The sequence below is a fragment of the Hirundo rustica genome, chromosome 3 (assembly GCF_015227805.2).
Source record: "Hirundo rustica isolate bHirRus1 chromosome 3, bHirRus1.pri.v3, whole genome shotgun sequence".
NCBI lineage: Eukaryota > Metazoa > Chordata > Aves > Passeriformes > Hirundinidae > Hirundo > Hirundo rustica.
In genome coordinates this window covers 112,434,802-112,454,065 of record NC_053452.1, presented here as the reverse complement: position 1 = coordinate 112,454,065, position 19,264 = coordinate 112,434,802, and the positions used below count along the sequence as shown (strand labels likewise).

Genomic DNA, 19,264 nt, shown 5'->3' with positions numbered 1-19,264 from the left:
GGGTGTTGCTGTCTGTGATCTTAATGCAAGCTTTTTCTTTTCCAATGAGTGGTAGAGAGTTTCCAAAAAAGTTTAGTAAAAGTAAATTACTCGTTTTTCATCATAAACTTCTTTCTTCTAGACATGTTTCTGCTGTGACTGAGATAGGAACCTTGAATCATTAAATTTGGAAAAGACCTCTTGAGATAATCAAGTCAGCCTTGTACCACCATGTGGTTCACCTCTAAACCATGTCCTCAAGTGCCATATCCACACATTTTTTGAACAGTTATGGGGATGGTGACTACACCACTCCCCTGTGCAGCCTGTTTCAATGCTTGGCAACCCTTTCCATAACAACATTTTTTCCTAATATCCAGTATAAACCACCCCTGATGCAATTTGAAGCCATTTCCTCTCATCCTGTCATATGTTACCTGGGAGAAGAGCATGACACCCGCCTCAGTACAACCTTCTTTCTTTGTAGGGAGCAGAGATTGGTATCACTCATAAAACTGCTGGTGTTAGAAGCAGTTCCGAAATAAAAATCTCCAAAGTGTACTTTATTGTCATGGCTGCAGATCAGCAATGACTGCTGACTTACACAGTAACTTTTCAGATTGTTCTAGGTAGTTGGATGCTGTGAACCCCTGTAGAAACACTTGCTTTTCGTATACCCTGTATTGTCTTTACTCAACAGTCACACTGACTCGTGGTGTTTGAAGACAAGTCATTATAATTTCTGGAACATACTTCAGGAGAGCATGGTCTTGGGTCATTAGATTTGGCTGTGAGTAGAGACAGTAGTGTTCTGCTGATATCAGTTAGTCATAATGGTACAGGATCTAGATGATAAAGTACAATATAGTAGTTTTTCTGGGTTTTCCCTATTAAACTGGGAAAAGGCAGCTTTTTGCATATTGCTATGCAAGCTCTGAACATCTGGTCTAATTTCAGTTAGGAAGTTGTAGTTGCTTACCAGCAATGCCTTAAATTGAGGATTTTTTTAAGTGAATCTTTCCATAAAAACCTTGGTGTGATCCCAGTCAATTAGAATTAATTTCTGCTTTTTCATGTCTTAACAGCTACAAGCTCAGTCCCTGTTTGGCTGCTCTGACCCTGATCAGCACCTTTACTTCATGATCCTCATCCTCCCTCGTACATTAAGTAAAGCACCTTACTGGAGGTGATGTGTTCAAGGCCAGGCTGGGCTTGGACTTGAGCTTGGAACAATCTGTTCTAGTGGAAGGTGTTCATGTCCATGCCCTGGAGGGTTGGAATGATCTTTCAGGTCTCTTCCAACCCAACCCATTCTCTGATTCTGTGATCTCTAGTGTCACAGCAGAAATGTGAAATTGTGTCAAGCCCATGGAGAGGTTTCAGTTGATGAGCTGAGCTAATGTTGTTTAATAGATTGAGGCCATGTTGTTCTACACTGGACATGCAGTTTTGGTTTGATACTAACTCCTAGCCTCAGTTTCCAGCAGAGCTGACTTACCTTTAACTAAGCTGGGGGTAACTCAAGCAGGGCTCTCTAGAGAGTTTTGCCTGATCAAACTCTAGACAGGTACAACAGTGTTTCAAGCCAAAAATAGAGAATTCTGTCCAGGAACTTGGAACTGAAAAAGCATTTTTCAAGTAGAGAAATTAATGACTTTTTTTTTTTTTGGACTTTTTTTTTTTTTCCTTAACATGCTATTGTTGAATGCTCCATAAGATTGTAAAGGCAGATGACCCCAGCATGGCCAGAGGATTCAGTAGTGTGGGAGTTCTTGTCCTGGAAATGGTTGGAAATGCCTGGCCTGGAGCACAAGCTGCTGTCCAGCTTAGGGCTCTCACCCCAGACACTGCAGCTGAGCCAGCATGAGCCAAGCTCACAGACCTGCCATTCCAATTAAGTCAATCCTGCCAGCAGAACTGAATTTGGGAGGGCCACGTGTGGGTCTGAGGTGAAGAAGAAAGTTACAGTAACGTTTAGAATAGTCCTGTGTATGTTCCAAGAGTACCCTGCTCAGCCGGCGTAGCTGAAGCTGGCAGAGGATTTCTCTGCACAAGCGAGGCAGCTTTGTGATGATGTTGATTCTCCAAGGTCACGGAACAGGTTGGTTTACTTTGACTGTGGCTCTGCTCCGAACACGCAGCAGTTTTTCTTCCATGTTTGTTTAATCCATCCAGCATGATTAGGAAGATCAATTAAAAGACAAGAGAGCTTAATGCTGTTCAGGGATTACCAGAAGCTCCACATTAAAGAGAAGGGAAACAAACCAGTCAGTGCAGTGAAAAAGCCCTTGGAACTGATGAGTGGTGTCCTCAGTAGACCTGGTGAGATGAGAATTCTGAAAATGCAGTTTTTAAGGCACTTGAGCTCTTCCTTCCACAGGGTCAGTTTTTCTTAAATCTTTCCCAGTGGATGTTTGTTCTCATAAGGAGTCCTTCTCTGTCCTTCATTGTCCTTAGTTAAACCTTACAGCTAACATCTAAAATTTCATTTCCAGATTTAAGTCCCTCTTCCTTTCTCAGTAGCTGTAAGAACAGATGAATTTTTCACAATGAACTTTCTGATATTTAAAGCAGGTGTTGTCTTTCTTCTTTTTCTCTATTTCTGTTAGGCAGAGGAAAAACAAACCAAACAAACCCTGGTTTTCCAGTCAGTCTCCCTTTTCTAGATCATGTTTTATAAACCTCTGGTTATGTCTGTTTCTCTTTTGGCTCTTTTGTCTGCTTCTTGTTTTGGTTTCTGTTCCTTGGTTCTCTGGTGCAGTACTGAAAACTGAACACCACTTTACGAGTCATGTGGGAAGGCTTTTACATCAGAGATTTGGGATAGGATGAGGCTCTCACACTTGCCTTAACATCATATATCATCTTACCCTTTGTCTGTACATGCTGTTCTCATTTTGCTGTAGCTGGTATAAAAGTCAGCAGAACCAAAGCTGGCTAAGGAACAGTACAAAATAAATAAGTGGAGAAATCTTTCAAATGTCTTTAATCTTGCTGTTATGTTCAGGGGGAAATGGTTGTCAGATTTTACTCAAATCTATTTCTTTGCTTTAAGCAAATAATGTAGACTACTGTTTAAACACACCTCTTTATAACTGCTTGGAGTTTTTAGCTTGGTATCTGAGCCTTAAAATTTTATGAAGCTTGAACTGAAATTATATGCAGTTGTTGGCACTAATGCAGCAGTCAGCAATTTTTAATAAATAGTATTTGTTACAAAAGCTGAGACCTTCTTTTGACCTTTTCGTAGTAGGTCCTAAAATTTTGTCGTTGGGAGGGAAGGGAAAAGGTGGTGAGTGTTCACATTTCTCCATAAGCAGAGAAGGAAGAAAGGGCTGTTATTTCTGGTTTTAGATACTTGAGAGTTTTTTTTTATTTTATTTTTCTTGGGTTTTTTTCTTCTTATAGCAGTGGGGCCTATGATAATCCAAGGTGGACAAGGAGCTGAGTAGAAAAGCAATATAACGGCATACGACCTAAGGAGCTGTAGTAGTTAAGGGTCCAGTATCCAGACCAACTCAGGAATATTAAGTCCAATTCTCATTGTCTGAAAATTTCAAGAATGCTTAAACAGTCAGGGTCTGACGCTGTAATAAGTATTAGACTTGAACTGGCTTTGTTAAAAGCTCCAAATGTAAAAAAAAGCTTTATGATATCTAACACCATAAAACAGTACACACTTAATGTGAGTGGGATGGATCTACCTGATCTTGGATAACAGTGTCTGTGCAAAGAGTTTGTGCTCCCATCAGTCAGTGAAGAGCCCTTCACTGGGGTGTTTAATCTTGTCCCAAGGCCCTGGATCAGATGAGCCATGCCCTGGAGTTGCAGTTTCTCTCCTGATGATGGAAAGACCTTCTGTGACAAGCTCAGATGTTGGTGTCTAAAGCCAAGCAAAGGGATCCCAAGTGCAGATTGTAAAATTGGGAGACCAAGCCACTACTGCCTCTGCTGCTGGTGATACTTGGTGATACCGTGTTCCATGCTTGGAACATAGGGATAATTCAGGGCTTGTGACCACACTGATCCAGTCCCTTTTCTGTATGGTGGGGATAGTGCTGATAACTGTATTTATGTCCTCAGGTACTCAGTGTTTAACATTTTATTAGAAAATTAGGTTGTTCAGAGATCATAGAATCACAGAATAGTTTGGCTTGCAGGGATGTTAAAGCTCAGCTTGTTCCAACCCCTTGCCATGGGCAGGGACACCTTCCACCAGACCAGGTTGCCCAAAGCTCCATCCAGCCTGGCCTTGGACAGGGGATGAGACAGCCACATCCCTGGGCAAGCTGTGCCAGGGCCTCACTACCCTCACAGTAAAGAATAAGATCTTCACTCAGAATGACAGAGCAGTGGAACTTCTCTAAATGGTCTTTTTTAGCCTGCTCTGAAGAGTGACATTGTGATGGGAGTTTCGTTTCACACCAGCCATACTCTACATTGTCTGTAATGCTGAGAGAAACATGGACAATTGATCTTTGTTACATTAGGCCTCTGTTGCAAACAGAATTCTGTTTGCCTGTGCATCCATCTATTCCATGATCTCTAAATGTCAGTGGTGCTCAGCACACATTTTTCATCCAAGAAAGAGTAATTGGAAAATAGTTCATTGACCGCACAGCTGTATTTGTTGTTGCAGTAATAGCATATTATTTACCAATGAAGACATTTAAAACTTTCATACTTTTCCATCAGAGAGTATTCTCACAAATCCCTAATCTATTTATTTAATTTTCTCTGGATTTATATAAATATTGAAAAAGAGGCGCCTTTCTGTATGCTTAAAGCACCTTGGGCATATCTGAAGTCTACATTGCAAACAGAGTTTGAAAAGCATAGCAGTCTGCATCGCTCTCCCCAGGAGCAAACTAGACAGCTCAGAAAGTCAAATTTCTCTTTCACTCACCCATTAACAGTTTGCTCCCTTGACCATTCACTTTGTTTATCTCTGCACCAGCAACTAAAACTGTTCTAAATGAGTGAATAAATTGTTAAGGAGGAGGAGGAGGGCTCCTTACAGAAACTTGCAGCTGTGTAACAGAGGGTACTTCAGTACAGTTTGAGGGCTGGAAGGCTGATGAAATGCACTTTGCAGTAGCTTGGTGTGTAAGACTGATGGCTGACTGTAGTTATCACTGTGAAGGGCAGATCCCTCTTCAGTAGTTCCTTCCCAAAGGAGTTCTGTTTCCATTATTGGTAATAATTGATATTTTGGGTAATTGTAGCAATGCAAAGGTGCTACATTTTGGTTGATTGTTGGTAATTTCTTTGTATGTGAGAAAGTTCACCAGTAAAGCTTTGATTTTTAAAGAAAGCAAGGCAAAGATTGGTGACTCAGACACTGTGGTTCTGAGTTAGTCTTTTATATTTTAACACTTGAGAAACTCATATTTCATGTCCTGCATTAATATATCATTAAGTGTGGCAAAACTCAAAGTCTGAGAAGTTAAATTCCTTTTTTTTCTTGAGCTTGGCATTCTTCACATAGTCCTTTCCAAAGAAAAATTATTTTGTTTTGTTGTTTTTCGGGTTTTTTGTTTGGTTTTTTTTTAAGGAGGTGGCATTAAAAAAGCCTTAACAAGGAGCCTTATCTCCCTCTTCAGAGCTGTGAGCTGTTGCACCTCTCCACGGTTGTGCTCAGTGGTGTAGACCTGTGTAATTTCTTGGTTTCACAGGATCATAGAATGGCCTGGGCTGGAAGGGACTGTAAAGATCATCTCATTCCAACCCCTGCCATGGGCCAGGGACACCTTCCACTATCCCAGGTTGCTCCAAGCCCTGTCAAACCTAAACTGGAACATTTTCAGGGATGGGGCAGCCACAGCTTCTCTGAACAACCTGTGCCAGGGCCTCACCACCCTCACAGGGAACAATTTCTTTCAAATATTTAATGTAATCTAATCTTCTCTAAGCCATTTGTGATTGGGATTCAGTGTTAAAGATTTCCTTGATCCCTTCTTCCGGGCTTTAAAAATTCTGATGGCTATTTAATTCTTTTAGTACTCATTTAATTTTACCCCAGGTGGGAAAATGCACAAAGACTTCTATTGCCTTTGCTATTTATAAATGTTTTATGCAACATTTATAACATGGTAACACAAATACATTCAGTTATTGGTGCTGTGTCTCGGTTGACAGAATTTTGTAATTTGTGTCACTTGTCTGTTTATGGATTTTGTTTGGATTATGATTTTAGAGCTGTATTATGTCTATTACAAAGACTTTAATCCATAAGTCTAGGTTGTTGTAAAACGTGCAGTATGATTATTTTAATAGAAATCAAAGAACTTGATCAACTCAACACAATTCCATAGATATATTTTTACTTTTTTTTTTCTTTTTCCCCTCTTGACTTTTGAGTTCTGGGTAATTAAAACAACTCTTGTGTTCCTTCTGGCAGATCAACAGAGGCCACATGACCACTGAAGCCAAGAGGGCTGCCAAGATGGAGAAGAAGCTGAAGATCCTTCTTGGGGGTTACCAGTCTCGAGCAATGGGGCTCATCAAGCAGCTGAACGATCTGTGGGACCAGATCGAGCAGGCGCACCTGGAGCTGCGGACCTTTGAGGAGCTGAAGAAACACGAGGATGCTGCGATCCCTCGGAGACTGGAGGTGAGATTCCAAAATCCAGTACCTGAGGTCAGACACAGGCACCTAGTGGAAAAGATGTTTTTATAAGGCACGAGCTCTAAGCCTCACAGCCTGAGCTGGTATCAAGTTTTTAATGTTCTCTTAAAATCATACTTTTGGCTGTTACCAGACTCATCTGTCTTTTACTTCAGTATGAAAGATTCTGTGATACACATATTAGAGGCTGGGACTAATCTGGCAGTGTGTTCTCTGTCTTCAGGGCTTTTTTTATTTCCTTGTGTGGTTTATTTTATAAGTCTTCTGCAATGTGTATCAGCCCAAGTTTCATCTCTCTTGATTTGGTTGAGTTTTAATTACTATTAGAACTTCGGGTAAATGTAAAACTTGTCTAAAACCTTCTTCCTTAAAAATCAGTGGACTAAATGCTGGTATGTACCTGAAATCACTGCCTTGGAGCCACTTCTCTTAGTTTAAGGATTTCCAGTATATTCTCCTTCTATTCAGCTAATGAGACAATCCTTAATAAAGATCCAGTCCTAGGTTTGAACCAGTGCCAGCCTTTCTTTCCAAGGAATAAGTGTTCACCTGAGCATAATTTTTATTATAATGTGTTTTTCCTTCAGAGCACAGGCTTCCATAGAGGATTAGATATTCTCAAACACTTGCTATAAAAAAGATAAAATGCATCAGTTCTTAAAACTGATTTTGTGACGATGATTTAGAAATGCTGATAGATGTGTCTGCAAACTCAGAAGTAATTAATTGATTTAGTGAAAGATAACAGTTAAAACATATTAGGTCACTTGACAGCTGCTAATAGCACCTGTTTTTAGTAAATGGCAAGGTTCCAATTTGAAATCTCTCATTTTGAAGCATTTGATCTTAGCTGCTGTCAAAAACAGGGTGAGCTGCCTGACATTTGAAGTAAGATAACTGTGTTTCTTGATACTTTACATCCACTGCTCATTTTACATTTATATTTAAAGTAAGTAATTTCAGCAATGTTCTGTCTTAATTCTGAGCTCTTCCTCTGGAGGAACTAAAACACAACCTTTGGTCTTCATGGGTGTGACTGGTGGACAACTGACTGGTTGTTTAATGATGTTTTCCTTACAGTGTCTGAAGGAAGATGTGCAGCGACAGCAGGAGAGAGAAAAGGAGCTCCAGCAGAGATTTGCTGACTTCATGTTGGATAAAGAGACTTTTCAAGCAAAGTATTAAAGCACCAGATTCCATCTGTCACTGATGTAACATTTCTAAAGTGTGCAGATACTTCTCCAGCAGCTTTTCCCAGCAGTTGCAGAAATCAAGTGTAGTCTGCTGTTTCCATCTTGTCAAGTTTTGTTCCTTCAGTGGACTACTCCAAATGGTCTAGGTATGAGTAGCTCTGGCCAGTGTTAAAAATGGGATTGAAACGTCCCAAATTTTATTGAAAGAAAAGAAAAATCACTCTGGTATGATTTTAGCCATGTCTTTATTTGCTAGGGTTATCACAATATTCCTAGTGTTTTAACAGTCTTAAGGCCTGTAAGATACATGCAGAATAATGTCTTTTGAATAAACCAGGAATGTTAAAAAACAGAGAAGTAATAATGTCTGTCTTTTAACTAAAATTGAATCTTCATGCATCCCAGCCCTCCTTTGTGTTTCTGGTCTTCCCTTCCCCCTGCTGCTGCCTTTATTTTCATGATTAATTTGTAATAGGAATTACCTGTGCAGGATTGTTGTTGTCCAGGTAATAAATACCATGTTCCCAACTCTCCTCTGTGCCTGTGAATAAACACTCACAGCTTTTATCAAGGTGGTCACACTGGCAAAACCTCCCCGTCCTGGAACCATGGTAGGGATAAGTTTTATAAAAGACACTCAGCATGGCCTAATAGAGACATATATTTCAGCTGAAAATGTACTGTTAAATTTTCTGAGTATTATTTTTTATAAATCATCTGCTTTGTTGCCCATGCTGTGGGATGAGAAAGAAGCTCTGTGTTTGCTCCTCTTCTTTCACCACATCTCAACAGGATTTAATTGTCTCATTGCTTTGTCCTGAAGGGTAAGGATGGAATTAGGGAAAGGCAGGAATGTGCTTACACTTTGGGTCTTTCAGCTTGTGGAAAAGCTTGGGGGAGAAGGCAAAACTGTTGTTAACAACACAAAATTCAGCAATTAAACACATCCAGTGACATGCATCGTGCAAATTTGCTTGGATGTATTTGAAATTTAAATGGGGATTTTGCTGTCTGTAATTTTACCAGATTACAGTGTCACTTTGCTCAGGCCTTGGAAATGTTACCGGGGAACACTGTCAGGGTTGTGGCTGTGTAGCTCTGTCAGTGCCATCCATGGAGATCAATGATTATCAGATTCTTTCAAATGTAACCTGGCTTAGTCCTGCTGATCACTGACAGGAGTAGGGACATAGCCAGCCTTGGAATATCTTTCCCTTTACTCACTAGGACATCATTCTTCTGAAGTATTAATGCAATTATAGACTACATTCTTCTAGAAATGTGTTAAATATTTAACTGAGCCAGAACACATCTGGAATGAAGTATTAAGGATCAATCTTGTAACATATGGGGTATTTTAGCTTGGATGGTTATACCCAAAAGGAAAAATCGTGGCATATCATGTCAGTTCTTGTGGTTGTGTGGTAGCTGGAGATATTAACAGAGAAACCCTTGTAGGTTTACCAATACCACAACTACAATTGTTTCCTTTCTTTCTAGGGCTGCAGCAGAGCCTCTTTGATGTGCACTGTGTTTTTGACAGCTTTGGAGCTAGACAGGTATTCAGACACTGCCTTAAATTGCTTAAATGACAAATTCAGAAGGACTGATCAGTCACAAAAGACTTTTCTTTCTTGAAATGCATGCAATTAACCAGTCATTAATTGCAGCAGGCACGAGCTGGTTCTATTTGAGAAGTACCTGCAGGAGGTTTGCTCATTGTTTCTGCAGTAGTTTGTTCACACAACACTTAAGTAAGTTCACAGTTTTCCCTGGCTTTAGTCAGAGTTTTTGTCCTGAAGTTTCTATCTCAATAATGAAAGAAAACTAATGAAGTCTCTTTCATTACTTAGAGCTTGGCTGTGCCCTGCTTTAGTTTTTTGCCTGCCCTCAGCTGGCTGCTCTAGGGCAGCCAGTCATAGATCTGCTGAAATCACCTCACAAACTTCACACAGGGTGCTCTGTGCATTTGTTGGTTCCACAATGGTGTGAAGGAGCAGCAGAGCCTGGATAAAACATCCTGATATCATTCAGGAGTGGGATCTTAAACTGGAGTGCTTAGGAAGTCTACCCAAGCAAATTTGGGTGCTGGTAGATGTCAGTGCTTCCATCTGCAGGTGATGATGGAACTCGGGCTTGCCAGATCTATTTCTTGGGCATAGTTTATGTCCTAAACAGCGCTCCTTCAATCTTTCCAAATGGCTTTGTAGCTAAATGCAGATGTTTGGTGGACACAAGATTGACCAGTGCTCCTTGACAGCAAATTTTTATTTTAAAATTCTGAAGCCAGCCACTGATTTATCTTTCTTTCCAAGAACAGTAATAAGTATAACCATAAACAATGCAAACTTCTGAATACTTCACTACAGTGGAGAAACTCTAACCTGACTGACAGAGGTGGGATGGGGGTTGTGGTGTGTGTTAGCAATTATTTTGAGGATTAGTTAACGTTCTCCCCAAGAAATTCCTCCATTTCCATTCAGCATGCCAAGATATATCTGCAAGCCTTTAAATAATTTCAGCTGATGATTTTCCTCCCTTCCTGCAATCAGATTTGGCATTTCTGTATTGGATCAATCCCATAGCTGGAGCCTGCTTCAAAGTCCCTGAAGTTGATAAGGCTGTCATTTACTTCAGTTGAGTTGGATTCATGTACCTGGGAAAGCCAAGGGTGTCTCATCCATACCCGGCAGATAACAGAGATCACGAGCTCAGGGTAAGGGGGAGACTCCTCAGAGGCACAGAAGGTTCCCTGTGAGAAATCCAACAGAGCTGAAGCCAGCTCTTCCAAACATGGCAAATCTCCAGGGAAATAAGCACAGTGTAACGCTGTAATTAGTCACGGCAGCCAGCACAGCCAAGACACACCAGAGTTCTCTGGCTGCCTTAAAAAGACACTTCCAGCGCCAACAGGAGCATCTTGTCTTTTCCTGTTGCTGCTTGTTTGCCTTTTGCACCCTTGTTTGCTGGGACAAGCATTGGGGCAGCGCATCTGGGGTGAAATATGTTAATCGAGCTTGATTGTCCAATCCCCTCTACAAGGCAGTCATGAGCTGGGCTGCATTTCCAAGTAGGAAGTGCAAGTGAAGGTTGAAGTGAGGCAGACTAGTGTTCAAAGAGGGGCAGTGGAGCTGGGGAAGGCTCTGGAGCACAAGGAAGCAGCTGAGGGTGCTGGAGAGGCTCAGCCTGGAGAAAAGGAAGCTCAGGGGGGCCTTCTGGCTCTCCACAACTCCCTGGCAGGAGGAGGCAGCAAGGTAGGATCAGGCTCTTCTCCCTGGTAACCAGTGATAAGGCAAGGGGAAATAGCCTCAAATTACACCAAGGAGGGCTAAACTGGATATTTGAAAAAATTTCGTCATTGGAAGGGTGATCTGGCATTGGAACGAGCTGCACAGGGAAGTGGTGCAGCCACCACCCCTGGAAGTGTTCAAAAACCATGTGGATGTGGTGCTTAGAGACGTGGTTTAGTGTTGGGCTTGGCAGTGCTGAGTTAATGTTTGGACTTGGTGATCTTAGAGGTCTTTTCCGACATTAATGATTCTGTGATTGCTTCTGTCAGAGGATGTCCCACTTCATTGTCTGCCTAAAGTGAGTGTGAATCATGGGCTGCAGTGCTCAGAGGCCAGTAGCTGACATGAGGTAACTACCCACAATTAGGTCCTCTGACAGACTCAGCTGGATCTGTGCCCCTGATGAAAACGCTGAAAATTCATTGTTTTTTGTCATCATGGCCTGAACATAGATTTCTAAATAAAATGCATCAAAACCGTGTTTGAACTTTTGTTTTGGCTGCAGACTTGCTAACAGTATCATAAACCAGTGTGTGAACTTTGGCTTGCCTTCAGTATCCTCGGTCAGTGATGTTGCTGGAGAAGAGAGATTATTGTGGTCTGGACTTAATCTGCCTCACATTCATCTCTGGAATCCAGCTTGCAGATATCTTCCATAATGTGGGTTCAAAGCAACACCTGTCTCCCAAGCAGGATTTAAAAGTGGAGTATCAAATAGCATTTCCCCCACTTTCCTAGCTGAGTGAAAAGCACCTTGGAAAATAGCCAGATACTCATCTCAAGGCAGAGTGTCCCTGTAACTGATTCCAGACCTATGTGCTCTGCCTTTCCAGGGCTCCAGTTTCTACCTTTCCCTACCAACAAAAAAATACCTGGTTCTGCTGATCTTGAAGACTTGCACTGACATTAAGAGTGAGATCAGATCCTGAAAAAGAATTCAAAAGACACATTTAACACATATCTAAGCCAATGCAGCCCTGTATCTCCGCTAAATGCACGCGATTGTCTCACCCTTTGAAAGTTCCACGCTAAGCCCTTTTGAGACTTGAAGCAAAGGGGAGTAGCTGTGGGTGGAAAAAGAGGAACTTCACGTTTTTGGTTACATGCAGGTTTTAGGTGAGTCATCTCCCCTCCAGCAAGCCTCATTAGCTTTTTATGTATTTAAATGAGGTGGCTTTAACCAATTCCTGCTGCCTCAGGCATGACTGTGATGCATGCAGTAGGTGAAAAGGTATGAGCAGTGTTTTACAGCATCACTTCTGCTGCTGGTGTGATTACTCATAGCGGGTTTGATTGTTTGCCAGTTGGTGGGGGGTGTTGTCTGGGTTTACTGTAATTTATTGAGAGATGCCTTAGTGTCAGGGTTGGAAAAGTCTTGCATAGGTTTTTCACAGATCAGATTAGACAAGCGTTTGCCACATTCGATGACTTTCAGGTTTCCAGGTCACAACCGTGGTGCTGATGTGTTTGGATTCCTCAAGGATTTCTCAAAGGAAATGCAAGTACATCTTTTAGGATCACTTAGAGTGCATCGAAAGCATTTACTAATTGCGACACAAGGAAACACAGACTATTTTATTATTTATTCACTTCATACATCACATCTTTTGCCAAGCACATGCTACTGGTAAATGCCTCGAAGGATCAAACAGATGTGTGTGTTACGTTCCCCTCTTCTCCTCCTGCTCCTTCTCCCCTCCCAGGACAAAAATCTGGGGTCTATTTCGTATAATTATCAGGTCAGTAGCATTTTTAAGTGTGTTATGCAGCTTAGGTGAGACTGTGGCACCAGTGAATTCGATGGGAGATTTGGCTTCAGCTTCAATGGAGCTGAGATTTCCTTTCCTTTCCTTTCCTGTCTGTATTTGATGAGGATTTCTGTCAAGAGAAGAAAGACATCCTCTTTTGAAAAATAGTCATGAATGCTTAATAAAGCTGCACGAACCAGCCAGGATTACGTTTTTAGCTCTACAGCCAGCAAAAATCTATTCCAGAACTAATTCTGATTAAAAGAATCCACTGGTTGAACCTCAGACACAAAGGCACCCCCTGGAGTAATTCAACTGTATGATAGATTTATTTTTTAAAAAACTAATTATTGCATTGATCTTTGTAATATCTGGCTCTTGTGTAAAACATTGATTTCAAAGCTGTCTCTCTCTTATCTATAATTGTTCATGAATTATCTTAGGGCTTGGGCAGGACCATCACTGTAACTGGGTCTTAAAAAAAGAGTGAGTTTACTGACCACATTAATTAAGCTCCATGGCAGACCATAAAATAACTATAAATAAAAGTTAAATTATTCCTTAGATTGTGTTCCCCCACTTTTTTTCTTAATTCTGACTCAACCAAATCAATCCCTAGCACAGAACAGGCTTATCTCTCCTTGTTGTATGCTCCTGCCCAGCGCTTCCAAGGGTCTGGGAGGAGGTAGGGTCTTTCATTAGAAGGGTGGAGAACACAGATATTTACAAGACCCTGAACTCTGAAACTCACCTCCCTGTTCCAGCTGGTTTATTCAAAGGTATTCTCCCTTCAAACTGCTGCTTCTATATCCTTAGCTCATCCTGGCTCCAACAGGGACCTCGAGGGTTTTTGTTCCCCATTTTGCTGGTGCTTCAGGTGAAAAGAGACAGTGCTGGTCATCTTGCTTCCAGTTTAGAGGAAAAGAAGAGAAAACCAGGAACAGCAGTTTGGTGGGAACACCCATGAGGTATTTTCACCCCACATCATAAATGGTTGGTCATTGCTTTAGAGGGCCCTGAGCAGTTTCTCACCCCACTGTAGCAGATGTTTAGTCACATAGCTGTGTCATTTCGCTATGACAAAGTGCCTTTCCAGGAGAGATGCCAAACCTTCCTCCGTCTCCTGGATTGGAAGGTCTGGACCTTTGGTTCACACTTTTGACAGTCCCAGAGATCAAACCCCCAGCATAACTGTGTTACCTGGAAAGTACCCAAAATCTGGTGAAGGCGGAAATTTTTGGCTCTGGCTTCCTGCCTGGTCCCTAGAGAGGAAGATGAGAGTATCTGGCCACTTTCTACCTCATGGAAGGATTATACAGCAGGAAAAAAATTGTATTCTGTGTATTTCATGTTTGCTATAGCACATCCTGTGCATTTTATAGAATCATAGAATCATTAAGGTTGGAAAAAACCCCTAAGATCATCAAGTCCGACTGTCAACCCCACACCACAATCATGTTCACCACTAAACCATGTCCCACACAATTTTTGAACACTTCCACGGATGGTGACTCCACCACTTCTCTAGGCAGCCTGTTCCAGTGTTTGATCACTCTTTCTATGAAGAAATTTTTCCAAATGTCTAATCTAAACCTCCCCTGTTGCAACTTGAGGTCATTTTATTCTGTCATTCTTAATAATGGCAATGTTACCAACGTCCAGGGGGAAAAAGAAAAGGGATCCTTGAACCTACAACAAATAAAATGTCCCACCTAATCCTAAATCACATTAAGCTGAGGGTGGACTTAATTATGTGGGTGAGGATAGAACAGTGAATTAGATTTCCTAGCAGGTCCTGTAATGTGTTGTTAGCAGCAAAACAACCCCTCCAGCTCTGCATTTAACTTCCTTTATTGCAGATGCCTTTTGGTTAACAGCAAAGATCTGATTTAATTTTACAGTTACCCGGTGACCACAGGATGGGGATTGTGCATCACCAGAGAATGCACAAACGTCTGCCTGCGTCTCCTTCTTCCAGCAGGAATGAGGCATGGCAGGAGCACAGCCAAGCCCATGTGGCTGTGACTGTAATTGGAAAAACTGCTGAATCAGCCAGAAGGACAAGGGTTCACAGAGGAACTTGGGCCAGGCAGACACATGTCCTTGGAAGCACCAAGAAAAAGTGACCACAAATAGCAGCATGGCCAGGAGAGGTTGAGAGACATCAGCTGGGTGGGAGGACCCTTCCTACCTACAAGGACAGTGGTTTACATCTTCCTCAGGAGAGGAAGAGGAGGGGCAGGCACTGATCTCCTTACTGGTGACCAGTGACAGGACCCAAGGGAATGGCCTGAAGTTGTGTCAGGGGAGGTTTTGGTTGGATATTAAGAGAAGGTTCCTCACTCAGAGGGTGGTTGGGCACCAAACAGGCTCCCCAGGGAAATGGTCACAGCACCAAACCTGCCAGAACTCAAGGAGCATTTGGACAATCCTCTCAGGGCCAGGGTGATCTCCAAACCCAGACTCAGGCAACTGCTTCAGAAGGCAGTCGGCAGCACGGATCAGCCTTTCCCCACCCATCCCCTTGGTTTGAGGAGCCCGGGAACAGCTGCACAGCGGCTGAGAGCCTGTCACAGCACACAGCTGGAAGCAGTTTTCCTGCAGAGGCTGAGCACAGCTTCCAAGCCCCAGGGTGGAAGGAGGATACTGCAGGGAAGTGGGGCAAGGCGCAGGAAGGGAGGGAGACAAGAAGCTGTAATGAGCTGCACACACGTGCATGTGTGAAGGAATGACCTGACACTCAAGATGTGTTCCAGCAAAATTTCAAAAAAATAATAAAAACTGAGTCCTGATACTTCTCTGCTCATGTAACACATGCAGGGCTGACCTCAGATGCCTTCTGTCTGGCATCACCACACTCCCAGAGATGATGGGACTCAGGTGACATGTTTGGTCTTTGGCCATCTCTGGCTCAACTCCTCAACAGAGAACTTGGCCCAATAAAAAACAAGGGAAGGGACAAGCACAGCTGGAAGAGGATCATCATCATCATAACTCTGCTGCTGAGCAGCGTCTGGACCAGGAGCTGCCAAAATTTGCACTGTAACAACAAAGCACTCAACTCCTCTTCACCCCTTCCCAGGCCAGAGAGATGAGAGAAGTTCAGGGAAGGGGCTGGAAGACTTCAGTCAGATTTGTCTTTGTTTGTTATATCCAGCCACTGTTAAATGAAAAATATCTGAGCAGTCCTCGGGCCTTGAGCTGCTCCCTGCTTGCTGGCTGTCCCTCTGAGGTCACAGGGAGCTCTGTGGTGCAGGGCATGGCCACGTCTGGAGCCGCTGAGGTCACTTGGTCTGTTCAGCCCTGGAGAGAGGAGACTGAGGGGAGACCTCACTGCAGTTACAATTCCTCATGAGGGGAAGAGGAGGGGCAGGTGCTGATCTCTGCTCTGTGGTCACAATGACAGGACCCCAAGGGAATGGGCTGAAGCCGAGTTTGGGGAGGTTTAGGTTGGACATTAGGAAAAAGTTCTTCACCCAGAGGGTGGCTGGGCACTGAACAGGCTCCCCAGGGCAGTGGTCACAGCATCAAACCTGACAGAGCTCAAGGAGAATTTGGACAATGCTCTCAGGCAGGGATGGGACTGTTGGGTTTGTCCTGTGTAGGGCCAGGAGCTGGAGTCAATGATCCCTGTGGGCCCCTTTGAACTCAGGATATTCTATAATTCTAGGATTCTGTGATTCTACGATTCTATAATCTGTGCCAGGAAACTAAACCACACCTGACCCTGTCTCTTGCGTGGATTATGTCCACGACCTTATTAAACTGTTCTCCCGGGATGATAACTATGTCAGAAATTTGCCCTGGCCCCTGCTATCATCTGAGGAAAGCCTAGGAATCCATGCTGCAAAGGGAGCACACAGCACAGAGCTTGGGTCCAGCACACTGGTGACACGTGTGTCATGTTCATGTATTTCATGCTTATTATAGCACAACCTGTGGATTTTTATAGAATCATAGAATCATTAAGGTTGGAAAAGACCTCTAAGATCATCAAGTCCAACCATCAGCCCAGAACCACAATCATGTTCACCACTAAACCATGTCCCACAGTGCCAATTTCACACAAGTTCTGAACACTTCCAGGGATGGTGGCTACACCACTGCCCTGGGCAGCCTGTTACAGTGTCTGACCACCCTTTCAATGACGAAATTTTTCCAAAGGTCTAATCTAAACCTCCTTGTGGTGCAGCTTGAGGCCATTTCATCTTGTGCAGTCACTTGTTCCCTGGGAGGAGAGCCCAACCCCACCTGGCTGTCCCCTCCTGTCATGGAGTTGTGCAGAGCCAGAAGGCTCCCCCTGAGCCTCCTTTTCTCCAGGCTGAGCACCCCCCACCCCAACTCCCTCAGCTGCTCCTCATCAGACTTGTGCTCCAGACCCTTCCCCAGCTCTGTTCCCTTCTCTGGACATGCTCCAGCCCCTCAATGTCTTTCTTGTCATGAGGGGCCCAAAACTGGACCCAGAATCCCAAGTGTGGCCTCACTCCCCAGCCTGCAGCAGGACAGCCTCCCCTGAACCATGTCTGTGTGTCCCTAAAAGCAGTGCCAGGCACAGGCTTCCCTGGCTGTGCAAACACCAGAGGCACTAACCATAGCATCAGATCATTTCTCAAGATCACATCTCTTCTTCTATGCTGAGGCTAGAAGATGGCAAATAGGATGCAGCATTTGGCTTCACACTGTTCACTGTTGTCATGACTCATGAGTTATTTTTATCTTTTCTGTAACAGAACAAATGGCTGCAGTAATTAATCTCTGTCTGTTCTGACAATGGCCTGGCCAAAACACATATTGTTTTTGCAGACAGCGTAAGAAGAGAAGCACAAAAACATCATGTGTGTGAGTCAATATTTTAAATATTTTCCTTAGGTTTGCTTTTTTACATGCATTCAATGTATTAAAGTTAAAAGAAGCAACAAATGCTGTTGCACAGGTTAGCTACACAGATATAAATCTCTGTTTTGAAGTTTAACCACATGTGAAACAAGATCTAATCAAATCATGGAAGCGGCAAAATTAATTTGAGTCTTTTCAAGGAGATCCAATCCCAGTGGAGGATTTTACTCTGCCAAACTCCTTCCAACTTTATTGGATGATAATTATTTCTGTAGAAAGAAATGTTGCAATCAAACGCTCCCCCAACAGTACTTTTGTTTTCTGAGAGCTGGTTGAGCAATTAAAAGATTTATTAGTGGCGAATGTATTAACAAGGAATTTGTGGAGAAAAAACCAAAAAAACAGTGAGTGGAATTTCCACGAAATATCTCCAGGGTGTGAGTTTGCCAAGCACACAGTTTGCAGATGCCTAGCGCTCCCTGAGGAATAACAATCGTACCCAAACTCTGTAAACAAGTACTTTTGCCACCGAGAATGCCTAAGGGGGAATACCAGTTTACAGTATTATCACAGAATCACAGGATGGTTTCAGCTGGAAGAGACTTTAAAGATATCTCATTCCAACCCCTGCCATGGGCAGGGGCACCTTCCACTGTCCCAGGTTGCTCCAAGCCCTGTCCACCCTGTCCGTGAATAATCCAAATCTACAGACCCCAATTCATCTGTGAGCCCAAAGGAGCAAGTACTTCATCATCTGAGTTCAGGCTGCCCCTAATTGTTGGCTGAACTAAAAAACTGCTCATCCCATAAGCACAAATTATGGTTTCTTGTGCCTTCCTATGAAGGGACATGTTCTCATGGTCAACAGGATACAAGCCAGACAAGCCTTACACAGATTTACACAAGCACATACTAAAATAAGAAATATCCATTTTCTGTACCCATTACTCACTATTCATGTACTATCTGAACAGTCCTGCCATCCTCCTGTTAATAGAGTTTTCCTTGCCTTGATCCATGAGATAAGACATGAGATAGTCTTGACCTTAGTCACTCGAAGCCTGTTGCCCAATAGGACATTTGTATAATGCCATCATTTTTGAGATCTCGGGGAAAATATGCTCCAAGTCTCTCGTAGCAAATATGCTGCTTTTGCTTCCTTCAGACTTCATAGAAGTGAGAGGAAAGCTTGTTTACAGCATTAATTAAGCCTTTCATTTTTGTTTATTAAATCAAATAATCTTTTCTGAAGCTGTCTTTTTTCTCCACCTATGGGAAAAAATTGCAGGCTACATATCCAAGTTCTTCCAGTGCTGGGGTTTCTGTAAACAGTGACAAATTTCTCTTTCCAATTTACAGAGTTTGGACTGATGTATTTTCTGGAGTTGCATGGAAATGATGTGTTTGATAGAATTCAGGGGATATTTTTGAACAGTTAAAGAAAAATACACAAGTATTTCCTGATTTGTTTCTTCTTATCCCATAGTTTACATGAACTGTTCAGCAAAGGGAAGCAGAAGCTGAGCTTCAACCAAATCCAGACCAAAGCAGAGCTTCTGGTAGAAACCATGTTGGGATTAAATGATTTCC

At 42.7% G+C, this 19,264-nt stretch overlaps 1 protein-coding gene across 1 annotated transcript in view; it reads left to right on the top strand.

Moving 5' to 3' along the window:
• CDC5L (cell division cycle 5 like) overlaps positions 1–13,283 on the top strand; it is a 36,316-nt gene extending 23,033 nt beyond the window's left edge. The window contains exons 15-16 of the mRNA XM_040059007.2: positions 6,380–6,592; positions 7,688–13,283. Of these exons, the coding sequence (XP_039914941.1) occupies positions 6,380–6,592; positions 7,688–7,792 (318 nt within the window). The 3' untranslated portion in view covers positions 7,793–13,283. The remainder of the gene's footprint in view (positions 1–6,379; positions 6,593–7,687) is intronic.
• The last annotated feature ends 5,981 nt before the right edge of the window (positions 13,284–19,264 follow it).